Consider the following 27,920-nt stretch of genomic DNA (forward strand, 5'->3'; position numbering starts at 1 on the left):
CACCTTTTGTTCCTATTCACCTACACATCACTTCCTGGAAGTGGACCAGCTTTATAACCAACCTAGAAAGATCAGGTTGAATTTGGCTTTAGAGATCTGAAGCTCCTCAATTTTCTTCCCTCTGTGGAAGTTTTATTAGAATAATCTCTTCCCTTTGTTGTCCTCTTCCTAACTAACCTAATCTCAAGGCTCAAAGCTTTAGAGGCAAATCTTAAAATGTGCTGCATCAGAAAGCCGATCACCTAACAGGCTATTGTAATTTAAGGCTTCAAATAACTGTTAATAGTGTGTATCTTCTGTTTTGCCTAAAAGAAAGAGGCTGAAATGTCAATTATCATTTAGAGTTGTGAGTGAATTGCATTTTTATTTACATTTAAGAGTCTCTCTCCCTCCTTGTGTTCTAGTCTGTGAATGGCTCACACTTGGACTTAGTGTAGGCTCCTATGGGAGGAGCGGGCGGTAGTGAGAATCCTCATCAAATGGAGTAACATGACCCAAATCTCTAGAGGTTTCATAATTTTGCTCTTGCTTCTAAAAACATAATCATCTCTTATGGGGTGTTATGTGCTTTGTATCCTGAAATTTTCCACTTGCTGCTGCTTGGTGTGAGGCGAGAAATGCCAGCACGTGGCACTGCAGGAGGAGACTGGTGGAAGCCGCAGGGCTAGGCCTTCACTTCCCAGTGACACTGTTCCCAATTCCCTCCAGGATAAGCTGAGACTCCTCAGGATGTGGTTCTGCAGCAGATGAGGTGCGAACAAAGCCTGCTCTTCCCTGGGCACCCAGGATGGCACTGAGTTCTAAAAGGCAAAGGGTATGTGGTGAGGGGCCAGGCTGAGGCCCTGGTGTGGTACCATCATGGGCAGCAGCACCATTTGAGGCCGGGTAGGAGAGACGTGCAGGGCCTGGCCCCCCAAGAGACCAGCAGACAAACTGAGGCGGCAGAGAGAGAGATTCCAGTGTCACCAGGAAGACTGCAGATCATAACAACAATGGTTGCTGATTTGGCATCAAAGAGGTGGCACTGTCAAAGCCACAATTGCTGAAAATGGCACCAACATGCTGCAGCTGGAGAGAGTGGGTGACCAACATTTGTTTGAAGAACAGATGATGCTCTTTGAATGGCTCAGCCAACAGCCCAAAGTTTTAAGGGAAGACCTCTCTGCCAGCTTCTCTTGGACAGTGTCTCATGTAAAACCTCCAAGGCACTTACATAGCATATTTTTGTGTCCACTCTCTTGCTAGTCTGTTGTACCTGGAATAAAAAAGCAGAGGAAGTGACACCCTCACTTGAAATGGTCACTTCCCTTCAATGTGCTGCAGAGAACAGGACTGATGTGGGGAATGCTGCTGCTGCTGCTGCTTGTCAAACATCTACGGCTGATGGGTGAGTGGAATAAAGGCTTTCCCTGGAGCAGGAGCACATCAGACATGGCTGTAAACCCCCAGCTGGGTGAACCCCTCATGTGTAAACCCCAAACTGTTGATTCTCCATAACTATCTGCTGTGGAAGATTTAATAATGCAACAGACTTCCTCCCTTTCTTTCTCCTGTCCTACAATATGGATGCAGGGAGGACAGAGAAGAGACACACAAAGGTCAGTTTGTACTAGTTACAGGCCGTCCAGCACACAAACTCCAGAACAAGTGCTTGGGAATCTGCCTACTGGGGTGTGCATCAGTACAGTCCTCAGCAGCTGTTCCGCCCCTCTGTGCCCTGGCTTTTTTGATTGCCTGCCATGGGGAAAGTACCTGCCTTGTGTGCTTGTGGGGAAACTAGAGAAGTCTGTATGTAAAGCACGTGGAGCAGGCCAGGCATCCATTGAAGACTATGCAGGTGTGTGCACTTACTCTCATCATTGTAATGAGACTTGATGCTATGAGACTATAAATTAGAGAGATTTATAGTTAAAAGAGGCACTGAAAAAAAAATCACTTTTGGTATGTCTAAAATATCTTGTAAAAAGTGTTAAAATAAACAAACCCAGTCAATTAAAAATTTTGACTGTTATTGAGAAAACTCCAATGAGGGAAATAATAAGATCTATAAAGGTCTTAAGAAAAATATAATTTGAAAAAAACATGTGGCTGAGTGTGGTGGCTCACGCCTATAATCCCAGCACTTTGGGTGGCCTAGGTGGGCAGATTGCTCGAGTCCAGGAGTTTAAGACCAGCCTGGGCAACATGGCAAAACCCTGTCTCTACAAAAAATTAGCCAGGTGTGGTGGGACACGCCTGTAGTCCCAGCTACTCAGGAGGCTGAGGCAGGAGGATAGGTTGAGCCTGGAAGATCGAGGCTGCAGTAAGCTGTGATCACACCCCTGCACTTCAGACTGGGCAACAGAATGAGACCTTTTCTCAAAAAAAAAATGGGAAAAACATACTCTATTCTAATCTCTTCAGACAGAAAAGAAGTAATGAGTAATGAACTGAAGAATGCACTCACTGAAGATGTCTTTTAAAAGGGCTAGCAATACCTTCCCTGAAGGTCCACAACTGAGATTCACACCACTCACTGGACTGCGGCCCCTGCCACACCTGGGCCTCTCTCACAGTGCTGTCAGCACTCAGAGACTAACACTTGGCGATGACTCCTTGTGCCTGCCCCACCAACTACAGACACCCTCATGCTACAGTGCATGTGGTTGTGCCTGGCCTAGGGGGTCGGAATTTTACAATTCTGGGTCTGTTAATTGGTGTTTAAACAGAGAGCTGGCAATGAAGGTCTAACACTGCTGACTTCTGAGCTGAGCCAGCGAACTGACCACAGCAGTGTTTCCCACTTTGACTGCCCTCAGCCTCACCTTCGGTATAGCCAAGCAGACATCCCCTTGTCTTAGGCTATAAACCCTAGAATTTAAATCAGAATTTTTCTTCTTGTCAGATTCTTCTGAGTCTGTTCTTGGCTGACCACTGATTTTGCTGGTCTTGAGGGCAGGGCTTGGCAATGTTTTCATATACAGTAGCAGCAGCTTATGAGTTATCCAGGAGGGGAACTGCTTTTATCTCCTTTTCCCTCCTTAGACTCAAAGGACATATTAGTGAGAGATTCAGGAGTCCAAGCCCAGGGCACACCCGCTGTGCACATGGCTCAGCATGGGCAGGAAGATGTCTGTGGGAACCTGTAGCCCAGAAGCACCAGCTCAGAGCACAGGTACTGCATGGAGCTGCCTGGGGCAGCCATGGTGCAAAGGCAACCCAAAGAGGACACGTACTTCTCTCTGTCGGCCTTGTAGGTGTGGGCTATCTCTGGCACCAGGGGGTCATCGGGGTTGGGGTCGCAGAGCAGTGAGCAGATGGACAAGAGAACTAGGAAGAAAAGAAAAGGTTGGTCAGCTGTAGCCACGAAGCTGCTGGGTCACCCCTGGGTAAACTTCCCTGAACTTGCACTCTGTATTTTGACCAAGCAGTTGTCTTCCCTTCAACAGCCCAATCTAAATTGCTTGATGCACCACTTGCCCCGTCCCATGTATCAGCCGAGGTGGTCCTCACTGTGTGGCCTGAGGCATGCTGTGCTAGGATACTTCCCTCCTGGGTGCATCCTGGTTCTCATTCCCCTTCTCCACTGAAGCACCCCATCTTAGTCTCCAACTGCCCTCCCATCCTTGTCTGCAGCCTACATCATGAACCTCTGGCATTTAGTCCTAGGAGTCCTGTTTACTGTTAAGGAAACAAGAATTCAGAGCATTCAAGTAACTTGTCCAAGGTCACAGACTTGGAACACCCAATAAATGGATAAAAATGAGATTCTGGACCAGGTGTGGTGGCTCATGCCTGTAATCCCAGCACTTTGGGAGGCTGAGGCAGGCAGACCACCTGAGATCGGGAGTTCAAGACCAGCCTGACCAACATGGAGAAACCCTGTCTCTACTAAAAAAATACAAAATTAGCCAGGCATAGTGGTGCATGCTTGTAATCCCAGCTACTCAGGAGGCTGAGGCAGGAGAATCTCTTGAACCTGGGAGGTGGAGGTTGCAGTGAGCCGAGATCGCGCCATTGCACTCCACCCTGGGCAACAAGAGCAAAACTCGATCTCAAAAAAAAAATAAATAAATTCTGAACCAGGTCCTTCTAACTGCAAAGCAGATGCATCCTCCTCTGTGCCAGCACCGTCTCTAAGATGTGCACTCAGTGTGGCTCTCAGCAACCCTAGGGGAAGGGAATCACCCACTAGGGCTGTGGTGAGGAGCAGAAGGAATTGTGGTGCCTGGATTCTTGGGGTCCCAGAGAGAAATGCACACTTTCATTCCTGGCTTTGCTTTCGACTCACCATATGATTCCAAACAAACTGGATTCAGTGAGTCCATCAAAGTTCTGACCACAGGTCCCCACACATAAAGCTACAAATGACAGGGGCAGGTTTGCCTTTCTTAAGATACTTGGCTGGGCACAGTGGCTCACGCCTATAATCCCAGTGCTTTGGGAGGCCACAATGGGAGGACTGCTTGAGGCCAGGAGTTTGAGAATGGCCTGGGCAACAAAGTGAGACCCTGTCTCCTCTACAGAAAAATTTAAAATTTAGGCCAGGCTCTGTTTCTCTTGGGTTGATTTTTCACCATCCTCCCACGCTCCACCTGCCAGGATACTGCACCATCTACATTCAGGTCTCTCGTGCATACATAGCCCATGCACAGCCCATCTTAGTTCAGAAGGAATATCTGCATTTCTAAGCTTAGTTTAGACTGGTTTCTTCAACTTCAACCAAAGACATGTGCTCAACATCATTTATTTTGGGAAGGGAGGATTTCTCCACCAACTTCGAGGACCCCGGGGGCATGCCCTGTATCTTCCTTCAGGGCTGACTCACAGTCCGTTTTGTGCTTATTAGATGAATAAATGAGGGAACAGAGAAGGTAATGTAATATTTGCCTTTCTTATTTTTGGATAAAAAAATATAAGTAGAATCAGTATTTTCTTCTTGCACCCATGTGACAGTCTTGAGCACACCAGGGCAATTGACTGCTGAGAAGCGCCAGGGAGCGGGGCACAAAGTTCTGCTGGTGCTGCCTCATAGGCGTGTAAGGATATCCACTTAAGGGCACAGCAGTGGACAGGGCTATGTGACCTGGGAAAGGTGACTGCTTTCTCTGAGCTTCCATTTCCACTCAGTCAGTGCTGGGGTAAAAACATGTGTAAAAGAGCACACAGAGCATGCCATCAGCATCTCTACCTTTTGACACAGTCAACGCTGGAGACCACTGAGACCGCAGGATATCGAGGCAGATGCTGCCATTGCTGTTGATATTAGGGTGATAAATTTTGGTTGTGAAAGCAACCTGCAAAGACAAGAGATCCCCAATCAGACAAACCACAGGGACGTCTGGGAAATGAACCAAGTAAAGCAGAAGCAGCTGCTGCTGGGCTGTACCTGGGGTGTGCTGCATACCTGGCCCCACAGTGCAGGCTAAGCCAGACCCCCACTCCCAAACTCTAATGGGATATGGGAGTGAGTGATCACCCAGAAGTTCCCTGACCCATTCCCTGCTGGATTCTCATTCTGAACATAGGGGGATTGATACCATCTCCCTGAAAGCAGTATGCTCTGAGGAATAACAAGCGTGGTGGAAAGGACTCAAAAGCCCAGGAAGTTTTATGCAAAAAGCAGTGATGTTTTGTTGATGTATCAGCAGAAAAGCTCAGGCCCAAAGACTTCATGACTAAAACACCAAAAGCAATGGCAACGAAAGCCAAAATAGACAAATGGGATCTAACTAAACTAAAGAGCTTCTGCACAGCAAAAGAAACTATCATCAGAGTGAACAGGCAACCGACAGAATGGGAGAAAAATTTTGCAATCTACCCATCTGACAAAGGGCTAATATCCAGAATCTACAAAGAACTTAAACATATTTGTAAGAAAAAATCAAACAACCCCATCAAAAAGTGGGCAAAGGATATGAACAGACACTTCTCAAAAGAAGACATTTATGCAGCCAACAGACACATAAAAAATGCTCATCATCACTGGTCATCAGAGAAATGCAAATCAAAACCACAATGAGATACTATCTCACAGCAGTTAGAATGGCGATCATTAAAAATCAGGAAACAACAGATGCTGGAGAGGATGTGGAGAAATAGGAATGCTTTTACACTGGTGGTGGGAGTGTAAATTAGTTCAACCATTGTGGAAGACAGTGTGGCGATTCCTCAAGGTATTCCTCTAGTACTAGAAATGCCATTTGATTCAGTAGTGATCCCATTACTGGGTACATACCCAAAGGATTATAAATCATGCTACTATAAAGACACATGCACACGTATGTTTATTGCGGTACTATTCACAATAGCAAAGACTTGGAACCAACCCAAATGTCCATCAATGATACATTGGATTAAGAAAATGTGGCATATATACACCATGGAATACTATGCAGCCATAAAAAAGGATAAGTTCACATCCTTTGCAGAGACATGGATGAAACTGGAAACCATCATTCTCAGCAAACTATCACAAGGACAGAAAACCAAACACTGGGCCAGGCATGGTGGCTCACACCTGTAATCCCAGCACTTTGGGAGGCTGAGACAGGCGGATCACCTGAGGTCAGCAGTTCGAGACCAGCCTCAACATGGAGAAACCCTGTCTCTATTAAAAATACAAAATTAGCCGGGCATGGTGGTGCAGGCCTGTAATCCCAGCTACTCGGGAGGCTGAGGCAGGAGAATTGCTTGAACCTGGGAGGTGGATGTTGTGGTGAGCCGAGATCACGCCATTGCACTCCATCCTGGGCAACAAGAGCGAAACTCTGTCTCAAAAAAAAAAAAAAAGAAAACCAAACACTGCATGTTCTCACTCATAGATGGGAATTGAACAATGAGAACACAGGGACACAGGGCGGGGAACATCACATACCAGGGCCTGTCGGGGGGTGGGGGCTGAGGCAGGGATAGCATTAGGAGAAATACGTAATGTAAATGATGAGTTGATGGGTGCAGCAAACCAACATGGCACATGTATACCTATGTAACAAACCTGCACGTTGTGCACATGTACCCTAGAACTTAAAGTATAATAATAAAAAAAAAAAGAAAAAGAAAATCTCAGGCCGTGGACCCTCTGCCAGGCCACAAACCCTCCCCACCTTTCTATTTCACCCTTTCTAAGACCCCCCCCTTCTCAGAATTTAGCCCTAAAATACCCTTGTGCACTTCAAATATGTAAGGATAACCACTGTAACAAAAGATGTAAAACCTAAATGTCTTCAGATTGATTACTGGTTAAATTAATGTTATATATAAGCAACAGAATATTACACCTGTTTAAAAAGAATGAGGTGAATTTTTAAAACATGAATGTGATCATATGGAACAATTTCCAAGATATATTGCTATGGGAAAAGCAAGATGCAGATTCATGGAAAGGTCTGTTCCATTCATGGGAAAAACAAGGAAGCACAAACAAGTGCTTATCCAGGTTGAGATTACTCTTGGAAGAGAAATGAAAAGACAAGTAGGACTCAATGCCTTGTGGAAAAAAAAGGCGGGGGGGCCAGGTGTGGCTAGAGAGACAAAGTTTAAAGAAGGTCCTATTTTCTACTGTATACTCTCCTACATTTGACTTTTTTTTTCTTTTTTAAACCACAGCCACACATTACTTCTTCAAATGACCTTGGACCTCAGAGCCTTCACTATAAGTAGGTACATGGTACCTCTCCCAGGGATGTTGTGGGACCCATGAAGAGTCCGCTGTCTGTGATGTGCAAGGTGCTCTGAGTCAGGTGCAGCTTGTACTGCTATAGGAGCCTAAGAATCTGCCTCACCTACACTCCCTCTGGGTGAGCAGTGACCCCAACGCAGGGGCTGGGGCAAAGGAACATAGGATTTTGCCGGCTGGGCACAGTGGTCACACCTATAATCCCAGCACTTTGGGAGGTTGAGGTGGGTGGATCACAAGGTCAGGAGTTCGAGACCAGCCTGGCCAATATGGTGAAACCTCGTCTCTACTAAAAATACAAAAAAATTAGCCGGGCATGTGGCACATGCCTGTAATCCCAGCTACTTGGGAGGCTGAGGCAGGAGAATTGCTTGAATCCAGGAGGCAGAGGTTGCAGTGAGCCGAGATCACGCCACTGCACTCCAGCCTGGGTGACAGAGCGAGATTCCGTCTCAAAAAAAAAAAAAAAAAAAAAAAAGGGATTTTGCCTCCTCCGCTAGCTTTGAGAACTCACTGGTACTTCTTAGTCTAGATGGAGGATGCACAAACATCCTTTATATCATTATCTACAATTTTTTGCATGTTTGATATAGTTTTTAATATTTTTTTTAAACTTACTTTCAAATATGAGAAGAGAGTTGTGTGCATGTGAGCTTGAACATCTATAATTTTTCCCAGGAAGGGTCAAACTTCAAAATCATCGCAGACATTAAGTATCTGCCTCAATATCTCCAATAAAGATCATGCAATCTTGCCAGATTCCTCCTATTGTCAGAAAATTTGTGCCAAAACATAAATCGTTGCTCCTGTTCTCCTGTGGAAGGAGATTTTTAAAAGACAGAAGCACTTTCTTCTCTCATAGAGTGTCACTGTCACCTTTCAGCTCACATCTCTCCTTGTTAAAATAATCCCAACTCACCCACAGAGCTTACTTCTTAGTTTTTTAATAATAACCACTGTTGGCTGGGCACGGTGGCTCACGCCTGTAATCCCAGCACTTTGAGAGGCCGTGGTGGGCGGATCACCTGAGGTCAGGAGTTTGAGACCAGCCTGCCCAACATGGCAAAACCCCATCTTTACTAAAAATACAAAAAATTAGCCGGCGTGGTGGCGGGTGCCTGTAATCTCAGCTACTTAGGAGGCTGAGGCAGAAGAATCGCTTGAACCCGAGAGGCGGAGGTTGCAGTGAGCTGAGATTGTGCCACTGCACTCCATCCTGGGAGACAAGAGTGAAACCGTGTCTCAAAAATAATAATAATAATTTAAAAAATAATAATAATAATCACTGTTTCTCCTTTGTCCTTAGGCAATTAGGTATCCTGAAAATGCCCAACAGACATTCAGGACTACATTGGTATCTGTTTAAGGAAAATCCTCAGCTGCTCACACAGTAATGAAAGAGACAAGCTAGAAAATTACTACTTGATAAGACTCTGCCACAGTCTCTCCAGAGGGGAAGGGAGAAGGGGTGGATCACAGCACCATGAAGCATGCTTATGATTTTTCAACCAAACTCCCTTGAACAGCAGTTGTACTCCAATGTGGTGAAGCTATTTTAGCATCTGTCATTGCCCTGCTCAGCACACCCCACTCCCTTGCCAAAAGCTTAAAAGGTCTCTGGGATCCTAAGCATATTTAACAAAGATTTAAAATGCTCAGGCACCAGGTAGCCTCTGGTGGCGATGTCTGGACAGAGCTGCAGCTGGTGAGCACAGAAGGGGCTTCTTCACATTGACTCAGATAAACAACATGCAAAACAGCAGCTAAGCCTCTGACTCAAATTGAGGCATCAAGGCCAAGTCAAGGTAGTAAGACACAGCAATATCACAACCCCTCAGCTAAGGGGTCTGATGCAGATGCAGGACTTTCGAGTAAGTCTTGACAAAATGCACAACCTGGCCAAGCGTGGTGGCTCACACTTGGAATCCCAGCACTTTGGGAGGCGGAGGTGGGTGGATCACCTAAGGCCAGGAGTTCGAGACCAGCTTGGCCAACATTGTGAAACCCTGTCTCTACTAAAAATAACACAAAAATTAGCCACGTGTGGTGGCGAGTGCCTGTAGTCCCAGCTACTCAGGAGGCTGAAGCAGGAGAATCACTTGAACCCCAGCCTCTTCTCCACAAGGCAGCAGAGTGATTGTGTCGGTGTGGCGATCCCCACAACGGCGTGCAGACCCTACTCCTGGGGCCATCCATACCCCTCTGGCCTCCTTCCCAACTCCTCACAGGCTCACTCCCCTGGGGCAGTTTCCTGGGGACCTGTCCGCCCTCTTGCTGAGCTCCTGCAGTTCCCCTTTCTCAGGGCAATCTCTCCACCACCCTGGCTCCTGCTGCCAACCACTGCTTGTGCTCCTTCCCAGTGCTGAGTAGCTCACATGCTAAATGCCCTGTCTCCTCCACAGGACTATGAGCCTCAGGGCAGGCTCGGCCACCCATGCAGAGCCCAGGTGAGAAGGAGTATGAGGTCCAAGGGTCCAGGGAGTGAGACGACCTGCGGTGCACAAGACATGCTAGGGCAGGGTGGTCGAGGCAGCTCCCTGGGCTTCTCCTTCCCTTTGGTGGCACTGCTCTCTAAAGCTCCATTGATGGGATGGTGTGTGCATGAAGGGCAAAGGAGGCTTGCTATTCTTTTAACTTAATAAAGAAAAGTGAAGGTGTGACTCACCAGTCCTAAACCAGGGTGTGTCCACCTTGGCACTATTGACACTTGGGGCTGATCATTATCTGTCATGGGAAGGGTGGCTCTCCTGTGCACTGCAGGGAATCCCTGGAATACCCTGGCCTTTGCCGACTAGATACCAGTAGTACTCCCTCACCACAGTTTTGATAACCCAAAATATCCTAAGATGTTGCTCAAATGTCCCTGGGGCAGTAGCAAAATCACCCCAGCTGAGAACCCCTGTCCTAACTCTAAGGGACTGCAGAGAAGGGAGCCAGAGCCTGGAGACATGACCAGACTCAGCTACAGTCACAAGGAGAAGCATTCAAACTGTGGCCTCAGTAAGGCCAGCACCAGCTCACCCCACTGACCCTTGATCACAACAGGTGCTAATTCTCAAAGTCCAGTAATTAAAGTCCTGGGAAACTGTCACCACAGGGTGGAGCAGTGGGCCCTCAGAGAAACCCCACGTACAGCTCTTTTTACCTATACCTGACTTGAAGGGCCCCTTGTCACATGCTGTCCTTCATCCAAACATCAGGGGAGTTGGGAGAGGGACCTCACCTTTGGGGGCTTGAACGGGTAATCTGTAGGAAAGTGGATGGTCAGGAAGAAAACACCTCCTTGGTAAGGACTGTCATTCTGGAAGGATGAGACACAGAAAGAGATCAGTGCATGTGCTAAGCCCAAAGTGCAAGAAGCAAAACTGGAGTGGTGCACTCAGCAGCTACTACCTACCGGGCCCATGATGGTGGCCTGCCAGTGGAACACTACAAAACAAAAGAGAGACGGGCATGTAAGAGACCCCCCAAGAAACATGTCTATTCTACTGAAAACGCACTGCTAAATCACAGCGCACTGTCTACACGAGATGCACTCACTTCTGACACCAACTGCAAGACTGGGGTTCCCCAAACCACCCAAGATGCAATAACTGCCTAGGACTCCCAGAGCTCACTGAAAGTGGTTGTGCTTAAGATTGCTGGTTATCACAGGGAAACAGCATAGGTTAACATCAGGAGGGTCCAAACGCAGAGTTTCCATTCTTCTCTCTCCGTGGAGTCAGGATGTGTTACTCTCCTGGCATTGCTGTATGGCAACACACACACAACACCCAATCAGGAATGCTCACCGGAGCCTCCGTATTCAGAATTCTCATTGGAGCTCCACCCTGAGAGCATGACTGACTTATTTGAATGCCCATAGGACTGATCTCAGGCTCCAGTCTCCAGCTCCTCCAGGCATGATCCAAGCCCCCACCTTATTTTATTTTTTAGTTTTTTGAGATGGTCTCACTCTGCCACCCAGGCTGGTGGGCAGTGGCATGATTATAGCTCACTGCAGTCTCAAACTCCTGGGCTCAAGCTATCTTCTGCCTCAACCTCCTGAGGAGCTGGGACAACAGGTGTGTGCCACCACATCTGGCTAATTTTTTTACTTTTATTTTTTCATTTTTGTAGAGATGGGGTCTTGCTATGTTGCCCGGGCTAGGCTCTCACCTGAAATCACATGGCTGGTCTACTTGGTATGGCCATTCCTCACCCTAAATCACATTGTTGGTGTGCATTAAAGCTTCCAGCCAAACAAAGACATTCCTATCAGGTATGGTATCTTACAGATCGCCCCCTACGTGTTAAGGATGAAGGCCAGATCTTTTGGGGACAAGATTAAATTCTTTTTGTTGTTATTGTTTTGTAGAGATGGGGTTTTACCATGTTGCCCAGGCTGGGCTCAAGAAATCTGCTAGCCTCAGCCTCCCAAAGTGCTGGGATTACAGGCGTGAGACACTGTGCTTAGCCAAGATTAAATTCTGTACTACACAAATGCCAGTAACTACAATTCAGTCAGTTCTTTGCACAGAATTAAGCCTTGGCTAGGCTTCAGCCATTTTCCTTATTGCTCTTTATAAACCCTTCTATTCCTTGGTTCTTCTCCTGATTCATTGTGAAGCCCTCTTCAAAGAGTGTCTCTCAGGAGCCAACTGCCCGTGGCCCTGGAGCCTCAAGGGTGCTGCCTTCATCTGAGTCCTCTCCTGCCCAACCCCTGGGCAGTGCCCTGTGCTCTAGGCACTCAGTAACAAGGTCACGATGAGCCCCTCTCATGCTTCCCTTCCAGGTCACCACCATTTGGCGAGAGTTTAGAGCCCCCTCTTGCTGCACATCACACCCTCTCCAGCATCTCAGGTGACTTTCACTGCTCTACCCATTCCCAGAAAAGCTCCTGTGTATCAGCAAGGCTAGCCCAGTATGGCCCAAACACTCACATTCAAGGCTCCCAAGTCATACAAATGGTCCCAGGGATATTGACTCTAGGGCCTTGGTGGAAAATGCCTACTCACCCACAGGAGTGGGTTGCTGGGATCATCTGAAGGGCCTGTTATTACCAAGAGAATTCTGTCTCATATGGATTCATAGTGGATATGGAATTAGCCCAGAGTTTCAGACCTGGTCCTGTCCTGGGTTTCCTGTCACCTGTTTAAGTACCCCACAGGCTCTACACAACAGGAGGCCTAGGAAAGCACCAAGGTTTGGGGTGGGAGCACAAGTGCAGGGACTAAAGCAGAAGTTTCCCAAGCCCCTAGAGGTGTTCAAAAGTAGTCAAGGTGGCCCATGAGCCCTTTTCAATATTTCAAAGAAATGGTGCTGAAAAGAACACCTTTACCTGTAATAAGCCTGCCTGAGTTAATAAAAATATCACTTTTTTTTTGCTTTTGACTGTTTTTATTCCAATTCATGCTAATCGTTAGTTGAAAGTAGACATATTTTGCCTAACATTAATGTGAATGGAATTCTTTATTAAATAAAAGTGTTTTGACAATATATTTCAGAACGGAAGGTTAGAATCCTCTGGTCTTGTTCACTTTAACCCTGAGGGCTGCTGGGACACTAAGCAGTGCTTGAGAGCAGAGTCACAGGAGAAGGCCCCAAAAGCAAGAGGACGAGAAAGGATATACAGGAGGGATGCTGGAAATGGCTGTGAGCCCATGAGGCGGGTGTGAAATGGCCCCAAAGGCTAGCTTCCAGTGCTGTCCGAACCTCATCCACTGAGGTCTGACTGTGGTGGCTAGCCTTGATGCTAGCCTCTCTTAGCACTGGGCTCTGGTGCAAGGTAAATTTGAGCTGAGCTGAGCATCAAGGAGCTGCCTCTAGACAGGTAAGGCTAAACAAGAACTAGTTCAAGCTTACAGCGACCCCAGTTTAATCTGATATTATCTTAAGTGACAGGTAAGAGGGGAAGCATGCTATGGAGACCTGGGGTGCTTGTGAGGATGACATGAGGTAAACACTGATTAGTGGGGAGCAGAGTGATGAGCAGGTACCAGGAGACAGTGGAGCAGAGTCATTCTTGTTTCTTACACTCTGCATAGGCAGCTGGGAAACATTTCTGCTCTGCTCCAGAAATGAGATTTAAACTCCCACATAAAGCCTTTAGAGTCCTCCATTTTCAGTGGCTCCATCTGCCTACCGCTGGCTCCTCTAAGCTCAGTCCCCTCCCAGGACATGCAGGCACACATATGATGCCATGCCCTCCTTTTTTCCAGCTTTGTGAAATTTCTTTTTTTTTATTGTAGTTAAAAATATATAATAAAATATGCAATTTAAACAACTTTAAAGTGTACAATTCTATGGCATGAAATGCCTTCACAATGCTGTAGAACCATCCCCCCATCCATTTCTAAAGCTTTCCATCACCCCCAACAAATTCTGTATCCATGAAACAATATTTCTCCTATTTCCACCCCCCATCAGCCTCAGGTAATCGCTCGTCTACCGTCTGTCTCTATGAATTTGCCTAGTCTAGATATTTTATGTAAGTGGAATCATATATTCATTCTTTTCTTTCCGGCTTATTTCACTTGGGATGCTTTCATGTTGTAATGTGTATCAGAACCATATTTTGTTTATCTGTCATCCACTGATGGGCACTTGGGTTGTTACCAGCTTCTGAAAATCATGAGTAATGGTGCCGTGAACATTGGCATACACATTCTGTCTCACTCTGTTTTTGATTCTTTGGTATATGTACCTCTGACACCACTCTCCTTGAACACATAGTATCTCCCCTCCCCACCTATTTTCCTATGGCTGCAGTTACTGAAGCCTCACAGGGAAGGATTGGTGTCCCAGAGCCCAAGAAGCCCACAAAGTGGAGGCAAGGTGAGTGGGCAGAGGACAGACCTGGAAACCCTAGTGCTGGGCAGCTCAGCCTCGGCCAGCACCTGTGAGGGACAGCAGAGGCCTGGAACAGGCAGTGCTGCTTCTCCCTCTCTCTCCCAAGAAGCTGCCCAGAGCTGCTTCTTCAGTCTCCGCCAGGGAAGAGTGGAAGTGAGAGAAAATAATAGGGACTGCCCTTCCCCTTGGCAGAGGCAAGTGGCCACTGCCCTACCCTGCCCTGCCCCTCCTCCACTGTCCTGCTCTGCTCCCAGGAGCTGCAGCAGCACCAGGTCCTCTAGACCAACTCCAACAATATTTACACCAGCACCCAAGTTTGACTTGGTCAAGGGCACTTTCCAGCAGCTGATGTGACTCCTCAGGCCAAGCTGGCTTTCTCATGCGCCAGAAGAGGGAAGCGGTGACTATGGGACATGAGAGGCAATGCAGGTTCTACTTTGAGTATAAGCTGACCAGCCAAGCTGCTGTGAACTCATGGCCTAGACCTCAAATGAAAAAGCCATTCAAGAGAAAATGAAGGGAAAAGAATTGATTGGTTTTCTTAAATACTGCTTGGCTGATAATTTGGTTGTTTGGTTTTGTCTGTGTTTGTTTGTTTGTTTTTCAGACAGAGTCTGTTGCCCAGGCTGGAGTGCAGTGGCACGATCTCGGCTCACTGCAACCTCTGCCTCCTGGGTTCAAGCGATTCTCCTGCCTCAGCCTCCCAAGTAGCTGGGATTACAGGCATGTGCCAGCATGCCCGGCTAATTTTTGTACTTTTAGTAGAGACGGGGTTTCGCCATGTTAGCCAGGCTAGTTTCAAACTCCTGACCTCAGGTGATCCACCCACCTTGGCTTCCCAAAGTGCTGGGATTACAGGCGTGAGCCACCGCACCTGGCCTAAATTGGGGGGGTCTTAATTAAAATGCTCCTACAACTTGAAGCCCCCCAAAATACTTACAGTCATCACCGACAGGTCCTGCAGAACACTGGGCAGGAGGATCCCTCTGCAAGTCGGTTAATTCCTAGAACATGAGAGAGTGGGTCAGAGCTGCTGTATGCTGGAGATGCTGCCTCTACATACCAATCTTGGTAGCTGGAAGGAATTCTCCTGTTGGGAGGAGGCTCCTAGGCCTCAGGAGGGGGTTAGAGACACGGTGGGTCATAGGACTCTACTCCCTGCTACAAAGATACCAGAGAAGTAGGTATGATCATTTCCATTTTATACATTAGGAAACTGAATTGTAAAGTGATGAAGTTACCTACTCAAGGTACAGAGCTGGAAGAGGGCAGGGCAAGAAGTCAGTCACATGTAGCTCTGCCTTACCCCCAAGCCTAGCCTCCTACCTCCTCAGGTAGAGGACATCCCCAGGCCCCCAGGTGCTGAAGATATGGAAGAAAAGCAGCCCAGGAGAGAGTTCTGGGAGAAGGATAGGTGCCAGGTTTTACTGCTAGGCTAATGAATTAATGCATGGAAGCAGCACCAAGGAAGTGCTAATCTCTCTACTTTACCTCCCCAACCACCATCCCAATCACCCTAGTCACCACTGGTTATGTGGCAAGTCCTAGGGCTCTGAATGTGGAGACTTTGGCACGTGAGCCAAAGTTTAACACTGCACCAGTGGGGATCAGGGATTATACCATGACTAGATTCCCTTTATGGGACATCAACCCTGAACTAAGCCAAACACTGTCCTGTCTACACAAACTCTCCTGATTTCACCATATGTCTCTGGACATGCTGATCATTTCAGTAACCACATCTCTGGCCATCCTGCATTTATCCCCTTCACTTCAAATTTAATCAGCCAAGATGGAAGTATTAACATCACAGAAGCCAGCAAATGCTACAAATCAGGGCCATGTTTTCTCCCCGAGGGTTGATCTTTAAACATCTACCAGTATACCACTGGCCAATTCTTGATTAGTATCTAATATATCTGAACCCATTTCCTCAGAAGTAAAATGAATTATACTTGGCAAGCACTCAGGAAGCAGCATTAGGAGTGGCCAAAAGAGAATTTAACTTGGGGAACAACTGAGGTCATACAAGGGGACCAAGGACAGGCTCAGAAATGCAAGAGCTACAGAAATCTCTGTGGAACAGTTCCTTTTAGCTTACCTCTCTGCTATGTGCCCCTCAGCACCTCCACTATCACTGTGCAGGAGAATTGTTTATATTCATTGCTACACTGCATGGATAAATTAGCCCTATGACAGAACTGCTAAGGCAAATCCTGAAGAGGTTATATGAACAGCCAGGGGCAGGAAAAGCCAGCAGTACAGACCAATTCCCCTCCACCTCACAAGGTTTTCCCACACCTCTATGCTTTTCCACTGCCTATATGCAGAATCCATGTTCCCCCTTTAGAGGTGTGATGAACAGTTACACCAGCACTTAATGATCCCTGAAAGGCCACGTGTGGATCCCTATTGTTAGACTCCAACCAGCACCCAGGAGTTTCGAATACTAACTGGCATTTCAAGGAAGAATGGTGTGACTTGAAAGAAACTAGTCCACTCACACATCAAATTCCTGTGCTCACCTCAGGGTTAGAAGACTCAGGTCTGAGTCCAAGCTCCGTCACTGAGGAAATCACTTTCACCTCTTTGGGCCTCAGTGTAATTACCTGTTAAGTTGTAATCATACTTGCCTGCCAACTTGCCGGTACTATTGTGTGGCTACAAATTTTGCATGTAAGTTTTTAATGTATATAATGTAAGCAAGAGCACCCAGTAAATATCAAGACAATAGTGGTATAGAGAATGCTACAATTAGTATTATAAAAAGGGAGAGGAATAAGTAGAATATATATCTTTCTAGAAGAATACTTCGACACTGGTTGCCCACCCAGGAGGGGAACTGGATGGCTAGGGACAGTCTTGGGTGGGAGACTTTTCCCTGTATATCCTGTGCACATTTTGAACCATGGGAATTTATTACCAAATCATTAAATATATAAATATTTTATTAATTGTAAAGGATTAAGTAGATTAAGTTTATATAGTAATTACTATTACAAGTAACAATGATAAAAGTGAGAAGTTCCGAAAAAGAGAAAGTAAGTTAAAGTATTGAATAGTAGTAGAGAAGAGTTAAGCAAACCATGGTACACACTCAGTTATTCCTTTACGGTGTTTCGTCAACTCCAAGACTCCATCCTTTGTAAGACACAATTTTACTTTACATACAATTAGGGAAAAAAAAAACATGCTGGCAAATAAACTAACACAAATGCTTTCTTTGCACATAAACTTTAATTGTATTTAAAAATTACTTTTATCAGGCTGTGTACAGTGGTTCATGCCGGTAATCCCAGCACTTTGGGAGGCCGAGGTAGGCAGATCGCTTGATGTCAGGAGTTCGAGACCAGTTTGGCCAACATGGTGAAACCCTGTCTCTACTACAAATACAAAACTTAGCTGGGCTTGGTGGCATGTGCCTATAACCAGCTATTCAGGAGGCTGAGGCACAAGAATCGCTTTAGAGGGTGATGCCATGGGCAGGGCAGAGCATCTGGGGTCTTTTGGGAGCCTCCAATCCCCAACAGTTTCGCAGAACACTGATATCTATGGACTCTAAAATGGGCTTCATTTAAAGAAACCCACAGACCATTAATGGACAAAAACATGAATCTATATGTATTGTGACATTCCAGTCCTGGCACTGTGGGAGAGCATCAAGTACCACGTTTTTGAAGACCATGGCCTATCATCATTATACGTTCAAGATCTGAGTTTGAATAACCTCATCAAGACTTAGATCTTCTTCAAAAGCTTCAAGTCTCATCTGCATTAAAGCTCTCCATTGAACCCTCTCACAAAAGTGCAAACTTAAAGGGACTAAAATCCATTAACACATTCCATTTGATATCCCTTCTTCTGACTTCTCTTCAATTTCCTTGGCCTCTGGGGCCTTTTATATTGCTTATGTTCCTTTAGGGCCAAAGTGACAGTGCTTTCCAAAAAAAAAAATATGTATTCTGTGGCCATAAGTTTACAGAGAAGCATAAATTTAGCATGATGAATTTAGAATTAGGTCTTTTATGGTATTCTGTAAAAAGTTGAATTAATAATAAGAAAATGAGGATGAAGCAGTAAAAATATTTTGGGTTAGAATATACTCTCCAAAGCTATGTGGTTTAGAGAAAAGGGCCCCCAACCTAAAAGTTAATAGTTCTTATTCTGTCTCTGCCTTTTACTAGGTAACTGAGAAAGTCACTTAACCTCTCTGAACCTTAACTTCATTATCTATAAAGCGTAGCTGATATTTTCCCCTCCCTACCTCACAGGGTTGTTGTGAGGAACAAGTAAATGTATAATACAGACAAAGGGTCCTGTTACATACTTGGAAGTCATTCCCTCAGATCTTGGGCCTAGGAAGGTAGGTGATTTAAGCTCACTGAAAGCATGTACCATGTCCAGGCTGAATACATGGTAACAAGGCTATGTTACATTTTTTTTTTCCCTGAGTTGAGTACCTAAAATACCACACGGGCTAATTCTAAGAAGGAGCACCACTGTATATTTCCCTAAAATTATAGCTTAGCATTGTTAATGCTCTAGAGCAGTTATGCATTGTAACATATTAGTGATTTGTGAAAGATTTTTACTAAAACGTGACCAGCATTTTTCTTTAAATGAAAGAATGTAGAATATTTCACAATGCATCCCATGTGATGAGAAAAAAAATTTTTTTTAGTTATATGTACATATGCGTGTGTGTGAATGTGTGTGTGTACTTGGTCATCAAATAAAATGTACTTTTTCTTCTTGTGGGGAAAAAAAAAAAGAATTGCTTTAGCCCGGGAGGTGGAGGTTGCAGTGAGCCAAGACTGCGCCTGTGTGACAGAGTGAGATTCTGTTTCAAAAAATTAAAAAATTAAAATTACTTTTATCAAAAGAATTATTTTAGGCTTAAACATAGCTTTGTGTGTTTCTTGTTAAGTATCATTCATGAATACAAAAAAAAAAAAGGAAAAACAAGTGAAATAAATAAACTGGTTTGTTCAGGTATTCCTAAAGTTTCTTCCCATTCAGAGCCCAACACTGAGTCATTGATGTCTACACAATATCATCCTCTGTGTCTTCCAAAACAATGGTAATGTGGCAATTCTTAGAGTCCTCTACTACTCTTTCTGGAGTTTTCTTTCAAGCCATGAATACTTATTCTGCAAAGGCCCATGATACACAATCTATTTGCACGTATTCCAGAAAAAAAAAAAAATGACCCAGTCTCACCAACTTGAGGGTAGGTGGTACCTTCCTTTCTGTGGCTATGAAGAATTTGGTTGCTTGACATGGAATTAGGAAATTCCAGTCCTTCCTCCAACAACAAATATTTGCTCCATTATTATGAAATTTACTCGTCATTGTCCTGTTTCTGTGCCTGTGTTCACAAAAGCTTTTCTTTTCAGTGCTAAATCACACTATCTTTTTGAAAATATTTTTAAAACAATTAAACTCAACAAATATAGTACCAGAAATGCACTTACCTCATAATGAACTGCCATGATCCAGTTTACTCATACAGATAGTGACATCTAAGTGAAGGTAACCTGGCTGACAGCTATTGTAAGAAGCATCCCAATTTCAGAGACGTGAACATTTGAAAAAATATTCATCTTGAAGTAGATGAATATGGTATTATCTTACTTCCAAGTTCTCTTTATTTTTTATTTTTATTTTTAGAGACAGGGTCTCACTGTGTTGCCCAGACTGGAGTACACTGGCACCATCTCGGCTCACTGCAACCTCTGCCTACCGGGTTCAAGCAATTCTGGTGTCTCACCCTCCAGAGTAGCTGGGATTGATTACAGGAACGCACCACCATGCCCAGCTAATTTTTGTATTTGTAGTAGAGATGAGTTTCACCATGTTGGCCAGGCTGGTCTCAAACTCCTGACCTCAAGCGATCCTCCTGCCTCAGCCTCCCAAAGTGCTGGGATTACAGGCCTGAGCCACCACGCCCAGCCCCAAGTTTCTTTAAAGAACAATTACTACCTTTATAATCAGAAGTTAACTAAACTTTTTTTTGAGAAACTAAACCAAGTATTATGCAGCCACTGAAAATTAGTTTTTAAAGACTACAGAATAACAGGAGAAAATGTCATGATACAACATTAGAGGAAAAGGGCAAGAAAAAAGCAGAGTATAAAATTTGATGCACTACATGACAACAATCTGAAACACATACACATCAAAGGCACTGAAAAGAAATCCACAAAAATGTTAACTACAATTACATGAATAGGTAGAATATATATATATATACACCCACACATATATATGTACGTATATGTATATACACATATATAAGTATATATGTTATATATATATACACACATACATATGTGTATATATATGTGTGTGTGTGTGTATATATATATATATATATACTTTAACATTTGTTGCCCCCAGGAGGGGAACTGGATGGCACACATTCCAGCAAGAAAAAGTGACCCACTTTAGATGACTAGAGATGAGTTTTTTAAAAACTGAATTTTGGGGGCATTTTCCAAATTTTCTTTAATTTTCTTTTTTTCTATTATTATTTTTTTTATTATGTATTTTATTTTTATTATTTTTTTGAGACAGGATTTCGCTCTGTCACCCAGGCTGGAGTGCAGTGGCACCATCTTGGTTCACTGCAACCTCCATCTCCTGGGTTCAAGCGATTCTTATGCCTCAGCCTCCCGAGTAGCTGGGATTACAGGCACCTACTAATATGCCTGGCTAATGTTTGTATATTTAGGAGAGACAGGGTTTTGCCATGTTGGCCAGGCTTGTCTCAAACTCCTGGCCTCAAGTGATCCATCCGCCTCGGCCTCCCAAAGTGCTGAGATTACAGGCGTGAGCCACCCTGCTTAGCCAGGTATTTTCCAAATTTTCTTTAAAGTACATGTATTGCAAAATATATGTGTTAAATATGTATTGATATAGTTTGGATCTGTGTTCCCACACAAAACTCTTGTCAAATTGTAATCTCCAACGTTGAGGGTGGGGCCTGGTGGGAAGTGATTGGTTTAGTACAATCCACTTGGTATTATCCTCTTCTCACAAGATCTGGTTGTTTCAAAGTATGTCATGGGCCAGGCACAGTGGCTCACTTTGTGCCTGTAATCCCAGCACTTTGGGAGGCCAAGGCGGGTGGATCACGAGGTCAGGAGATCGAGACCATCCTGGCTAACATGGTGAAACCCCGTCTCTCCTAAAAATACAAAAAATTAGCTGGGTGTGGTGGCAGGTGCCTGTAGTCCCAGCTACTCGGGGAGGTTGAGGCTGGAGAATGGTGTGAACCTGGGAGGCAGAGCTTGCAGTGAGCCGAGATCGTGCCACTGCACTCCAGCCTGGGCGACAGAGCAAGACTCTGTCTCAAAAAAAAAAGTGTGTCATGGCCAGGCACAGTGGCTCATGCCTGTAATCCCAGCACTTTGGGAGGCCCAAGTGGGTGGATCGCTTGAGCTCAGGAGTTCAAGACCAGCCTGGCAACATGGCAAAACCCCGTCTCTACTAAAAATACAAAAAAAAAGTAGCCAGGCATGGTGGCACACACTACTCCAGAGGCTGACACAGGAGAATCAGTTGAACCAGAGAGACGGAGGCTGCAGTGATCAGAAATTGCACCACTGCACTCCAGCCTGGGTGACAGAGACCCTGTCTCAAAAATAAATAAATAAATAAATAAAAGTGTGGAGCACCTCCCCTTGTTCTCTCTCTTGCTCCTGTTCTGGCCATGTGACATGCCTGCTCTGCCCCCCCCCGCCCCCCCACCCCGGTTTGCCTTCCACAGTGAGTGTGAGTTTCCCCTCCTCTGAAGCAGAGCAGACACTAGTGCCATACTTCCTGTACAGCCTGCGGAACTGTGAGCCAATTAAAACTCTTCTTCCTAAATTACCTCATCTCAGGTTTTCTGTTTTGTTTGTTTGTTTGTTTTTTAAGTACGGTCTTACTCTGTCACCCAGGTTGGAGTGCAGTGGCACGATATCGGCTCACTGCAACCTCCACCTCTGTCTGGCTCAAGCGATCCTTCCACCTCAGCCACCTGAGTAGCTGGGACCATAGGCACATGCCAAGAACCATGCCTGTCTAATTTTTTCTATTTTTGGTAGAGCTGGGGTTTTGCCATGTTGCCCAGGCTGGTCTTGAACTCCTGAGCTCAGGCCATCCACCTGCCTTAGCCTCCCAAAGTGCTAGGATTATCGGCATGGGCCACCTCATCCAGCCTTCAGGTATTTCTTTTTTTCTTTTTTTTTTTTTTGAGACAGAGTCTCACTCTATCACCCAGGCTGGAGTGCAGTGGCATGATCGCTCACTGAAACCTCTGCCTCCCGGGTTCAAGCAAGTCTCCTGCCTCAGCCTTCCAAGTAGCCAGGATTACAGGCACATGCCACCATACCCAGCTAATTTTTGTATTTTTAGTGGATATGGGGTTTCACCATGTTGACCAGGACCTAACCTCAGATGATCTGCCCGCCTCAGCCTCCCAAAATGCTGGGATTACAGACATGAGCCACTGTGCCTGGCCAGGTATTTCCTAACAGCAATGCAAGAATGGACTAATACACGTTATCAAAGAGAAAAAAAAACCATTAAAAAATTGAAATGCTGCCACATATAACCCTGTCCTGGTTGAGAACAGTGGCTCACACCTGTAATCCCAGCACTTTAGGAGGCTGAGGTGGGAGGATTACATGAGCCTAGGAGTTTGAGACCAGCCTGGGCAACATGGTGAAATCCACTGTCTACAAAAATTTTTAAATTAGCCAGATGTGGTGGCAGGCACCTGTAATCCCAGCTACTGGGAAAGCTAAGTGGGAGGACTGCTTGAGCCCAGGAGGTCAAGGCTGCAGTGAGCTATGATTGAGCCACTGCACTACAGCCTAGGTAACAGAGCAAGACCCTGTCTCAAAAAACTAACTAACTAACTAACTAACTAACTAACTAAAAAGTGCATCTAAAAACATTCAATTTGAAACATTCATTTGAAAATATTTTTTTAAAGGGTTGAAGTTGGTTAGAAAGGGCTGTGGATTGGAAACTAAGGTGGCAGCTAGTAGACACCACACACCTGGCTCAGGCTTGCATTACTGCTGGCTACCTGCTCAGCACCCATCCGCCTTCCTCCTTTCTGAAGGACTGCTGTTCAGTTCTGGTCAACTCACTGTCAGCTCCAGGTCTAAGAGTAACCAGACTCCTTGCCACTCATTGGTTTCGGAATGAGCATGAGACATAATTCATAACAAGGCAAAGGGAAAAAAAGATCTGCTGGGCTTTCTGAGAACATTCTTATCAGTTCTTCTGGAAGCAGTTGTCTCTATTACTCCCAGATGTCCAGCAGGCTGTGTGTTCCAGAGCCATTCAGCCCAGAGTGACACAGGAACAGACCAGGAGAGGGGGACTGAGTTGCTCCCAAAGTCCTGCCACAGGACCTCCAATTCCATGCACAAGGGCAGCTCAGCCTCTGTCACTTGCAGCCAAGACATCCTAACTAGTGGTGGCCCAATGGTGCCATCTCACCACGGCAGGCTTGACACACTTTTAAAGTTGTATTTCCTACAATTCTGTTGTTTTTCCCCAGGACTTGCTACAGAATTTGCAGGGCCTTGTGAATGTGAAAATGTAGGGTCTCAAGTTCGATAATTATTAAGAATTTCCTGATAGTGACAGCAGAGCATAAAACCAAAGGCAGAGCCCATCCAAGCCTGGGGCCCTGTGAGAGTGAATGCGTCACACACACATGAAGCCAGCCCTGACCTTGATTCTTGTTTTGCTTTTGTTTTAAGACAGGGTCTCACTCTGGTTGCCCAGGCTGGAGTGCAGTGGTGAGGCTCACTGCAGCCTTGACCTCCTGGGCTCAGGTGATTCTCCCACCTTAGCCTCCTAAGTAGCTGGGATTACAGGTGTGTGTCACCACGCTTGGCTAATTTTTTTTTTTAATTTTTATTTACTTTTTTTTTTTTTTTTAGACAGAGTCTCGCTCTGTCACCCAGGCTGGAGTGCAGTGGCACAATCTCAGCTCACTGCAACCTCCACTCCTGGGTTCAAGCAATTCTCCTGCCTCAGCCTCCCAAGTAGCTGGAATTACAGGCATGCACCACCATGCCCAGCTAATTTTTTTGTATTTTTATTACAGAAGAGGTTTCAGTAAGTTGGCCAGGCTGGTCTCAAACTCCTGACCTTAAATGATACACCCGCCTTGGCCTCCCAAAATGCTGTGATTACAGGCATGAGCCATCTCACCCGGCCATTTTTTTATTTTTAGTAGAGATGGAATTTTGCTGTGTTGGCCAGTTGGTCTCCAACTCCTGGACTCAAGCAATCCACCTGCCTCGGCCTCCCAGAGTGCTGGGATATAGGCATGAGCCACTGCACCCAGCCTGTCCTTGATTCTTATCAAGGAAAAGTTCTCCCTGGCCTTATGATTTCAATTACCTTGGATCTATAGTTGACATTTCATGCTCAAGGCCCAAACTTGTTTTTCCAAACGCTCCCTTTTATAAATCTTATCAGCCTACACATTTGAATATGTAGGCTCAAACCTTTATTCCTTAATCTCTCCTACCCTCCTCCCTGCCTTCAAAACTTCTGATCCCCCATCCTAGACATTGACACCACCATCCACTAAGTGACCCATTTTGTACACCTCCTTGTTTCACTTTCACCACATCCTCTCCTCGAGTCCTGTCAATTCCACTTCTGCAATGTGGTCCAGGCACTGCTCTGGCCTAGCATCCATTCCATGGTCATTAATTTGGACAAAGCCTCTACTGAACCTTCACAACAGCCTCTAGTCTCCCTCTGTCCTACTTCAGGCCACACTGCTGCCAGAAAGATCTTTTTAGAACACAGATCTCAGCATGTCATTCACCTGCTTCAAAGTCCTAGGATGACAGATGACCCCTTTCAGAGAATAACTCATCAGAATTATCTCTCTTTTGGACAGCTATTTATTTAAAAAAAAAAAAGAGTCATACTCTCAGAGATCCTGTAATTCCACCTCTGGCAATCAAACCCAGTAATGTGAATTAAGGAAAAGGCTCATTGTACAATGATGGTTGATCTGGTTTGGATATTTGTCCCCCCTAAATCTCATGCTGAAATGTGATCGCCAGTGTTGGAGGTGGGGCCTAGTGGGAGGTATCTGGGTCATGGGGGTGGATTCCTCATGAATGGCTTGGTGGCCCCCCCACAATAATAAGTGAGTGCTCACTCTATTAGTTCATGTGAGATCTGGGTGTTTAAAAGAGCTGGCATCTCTCTTGCTCCCTCTCTTACCAGGTGACACGCCTGCTTCTCCTTTGCTTTCTGCCATGATTGTAAGCTTCCTGAGGCCTCACCAGAAGCAGATGCTGGCACCATGCTTCTTGTACAGCCTGCAGAACTGAGAGCCAAATAAACCTCTTTTCTTTATTAATTACCCAGCCTCAGATATTCCTTTATAGCAACACAAAACAGACTAATACAAAGTTCGTAACAGCAAATACTTAGTGAAGAATTTTGAACAATAACAGCAGCTAACTCGTATTGAGTGTTTGGTATACAGCAAGCATGTGCTAAACACATTTCATAGCATTTAATTCTCAAAACAACTCTGTAAACATGTAGGACTGGGAGGCTAGGAATGATAAAGTGCCCTGCCCAAGGTCCCACTATAAGTGACCTCACATTCTCTAACCCAGGTCTGTCTGACACCCAAGTCCATACTTTTACCTACTACAGGTTAATGACTAAATAAGTTACTAGTCATGTACTTGTGGAAAGTTAATGTTAAAAATTAGTTATAGGACTGGGCATGGTGTCTCACGTTGTAATCCCGCCACTTTAGGAGGCAGAGGCAAGAGGACCGCTTAAGCCCAGGAGTATGAGACCAGCCTGGGCAACATAGCAAGACACTGTCTCTACAAAAAATAAACAATTGGCTGACATGGTGGCATGTAGTCCCAGCTACCCAGGAAGCTGAGGAGGGAGGATCACTTGAACCTAGAAGGTTGAGGCTGCAGTGAGCCATGATTGTGCCACTGTACTCCAGCCTGGGCGATACTCCAGCCTGGGCGACAGAGCAAGACCTCAAAAAAAAAAAAAAGTTATAAATACTACTTCACAACATGCTTACATTTACTATTATGTGAATAAGTGGAATACAAAATGCAGTATAATTGTTTTAAATATAGAAAAAAAACTGAAGGTAGGTATGCTAAAATGTTAACAAATAGTAAAGTGATAGAATTAGAAATACTTCTTTCTTCTACTGTTGTGCGTTTTCCAAATTCTAGTGAATGCATTAAACCCTCATGGACTCCCTCTTACCTGCAGGATAAAAACCAGTTACTTCAGCACTGCTCCTAAGGACCACCCGAGTCCACACCATCTGCCCTTCAGCTTCCCCGCTACCCTGTCAGTCCTCCAAGCCTCGTGGTCTCCCCGTTGCAGGGAAAGCCTTTTTCCCTTTTCCCCACCTGCCGAGTTCCTACTCATCCCTTAGGACCCAGCTTCTTCCTGGATACCCTTCTGGATACCCACCCAGCCCTTCTGGATACCCTACAGGGGGAACCCGCTGTCCAGAAGCCTGCAGGTGGCCCCACGGCGCCCCGCCCGCGTGACGCAGCCCTCGTGGCCACGGCCCGGCCCCGCCCCGCGCTCGCGCAATCCCTTTCTCAGGCTGCGTTCGCTTTTCAGGCTGCGCGGGAGGCTGTTCTGCCTCCTTCCCAGGCAGGTGTATCCGCGACTCGCGGAGCCTCCGTCACCTTTCACTTCACGGCAGCGGCGCCCCGCCCACACCTCGACGCTTCGGACACCCAAAGAGTTGGAGGGTGGGAAAGTGCGTACCTTCTGGATCCGCTTTAGCGCCATCCTACCCCGCTGCCGGGGACCCGGGCGGCCCGGCCGGGGCTGCCTGAGGCGGCCCGCTGCCGGCTCAGCCGCCACCAAGCTGCACGCCGGGAGCCGCAGCCTGCGCTTGCGCGCGCGGGGCACTGTGGGGCCGTCGTCGCCGCGTGCCGAGCGTCCTGGCGCGGCCGAGGGGAAGCAGCGGGGCTGCCCGGATTACGCTGGCTACCCGCCCGTGGCTTCGACCACTAGTCAGCAAGGCCCCGGAGAGGCCAGCGAAGAGGAGGGGCTCGTTGGCTTTACGGAGACGCGCGGAGCACCCTCAAGGTGCCACACGCTCGCCTGCTCCCTGTTCCTACATCCTGGGCGTCTTCCCAGGCTGTCATATAACTCCTGAGAATAGTGGTTCTTAACTCTGTAAGTATATATACCCTCGTACGCCTTATGGCTGGATGCGTTACAGCCATTTCCATGTAGATGTCTGTGCATACGTGCACACGCAAAACTCTCCGCAGTTTTGAAGATCTCCGTGTTCAGTCGTACCTCACGTGATCTTGCACTGCCAACGTTGAGAACCCTGGCCTTAGACTATGCATCTCCCAAACTTAATTATCTGTCTCCTTCC

At 46.0% G+C, this 27,920-nt stretch overlaps 3 protein-coding genes across 16 annotated transcripts in view; 2 read left to right on the forward strand and 1 right to left on the reverse strand.

The window, feature by feature from the left end:
* The window catches only part of LOC100981221 (ras GTPase-activating protein 4-like), a 32,221-nt gene extending 19,191 nt beyond the window's left edge, over window positions 1–13,030 (forward strand). For 3 of the 7 annotated variants that reach the window (XR_010112739.1, XR_008626209.2, XM_055115872.2), the window contains one exon: window positions 709–1,999. Coding sequence is in view for 4 of the 7 variants with exons in the window: in XM_055115872.2 (XP_054971847.1) it covers window positions 709–713 (5 nt within the window). In the remaining 3 variants the exon portion in view is untranslated. Of the gene's footprint in view, window positions 1–708; window positions 2,000–7,587; window positions 8,928–8,963 lie in introns of those variants that run through there. The other 4 variants (XR_010112740.1, XM_055115871.2, XM_055115870.2 and 1 more) reach the window with 3 other exon arrangements.
* Window positions 332–27,429, reverse strand: UBE2D4 (ubiquitin conjugating enzyme E2 D4 (putative)). Of its 6 annotated transcripts, none has more exons than XM_034963981.3 (8): window positions 27,296–27,429; window positions 15,429–15,492; window positions 11,055–11,086; window positions 10,881–10,958; window positions 5,171–5,276; window positions 3,216–3,309; window positions 1,214–1,255; window positions 332–800 (listed from the first exon to the last, which is right to left on the reverse strand). In XM_034963981.3, exons 1-8 carry the CDS (start codon window positions 27,317–27,319, stop codon window positions 725–727), a joined length of 516 nt encoding a protein of 171 aa, XP_034819872.1. In that variant the 5' UTR covers window positions 27,320–27,429; the 3' UTR covers window positions 332–724. The 6 variants fall into 6 exon arrangements, with proteins under 6 accessions (XP_034819872.1, XP_008965924.1, XP_034819873.1 ...); XM_008967676.6 differs by lacking the exon at window positions 27,296–27,429 and adding an exon at window positions 26,777–27,027; XM_034963982.3 differs by lacking the exon at window positions 1,214–1,255.
* URGCP (upregulator of cell proliferation) overlaps window positions 27,386–27,920 on the forward strand; it is a 50,756-nt gene continuing 50,221 nt past the window's right edge. For all 3 annotated transcript variants that reach the window (XM_055115866.2, XM_034963972.3, XM_034963976.3), the window contains exon 1: window positions 27,386–27,712. The gene's annotated coding sequence lies outside the window, so the exon portion shown is untranslated. The remainder of the gene's footprint in view (window positions 27,713–27,920) is intronic.

Source organism: Pan paniscus, chromosome 6 (genome assembly GCF_029289425.2).
Source record: "Pan paniscus chromosome 6, NHGRI_mPanPan1-v2.0_pri, whole genome shotgun sequence".
Taxonomy (NCBI): Eukaryota; Metazoa; Chordata; class Mammalia; order Primates; family Hominidae; genus Pan; species Pan paniscus.

Excerpts from the sequence above, each read along its gene's own strand:
- UBE2D4 (XM_034963981.3), bottom strand. The coding sequence starts at position 27,319 with ATGGCGCTAAAGCGGATCCAGAAG. Across the intron at positions 5,277-10,880 it reads ACCCGTTCAAGCCCCCAAAG|GTTGCTTTCACAACCAAAAT; the intron begins GTGAGGTCCCTC and ends TTGTCTTTGCAG. Across the intron at positions 801-1,213 it reads TGGACACAAAAATATGCTAT|AACTCAGTGCCATCCTGGGT; the intron begins GTAAGTGCCTTG and ends TTTGCCTTTTAG.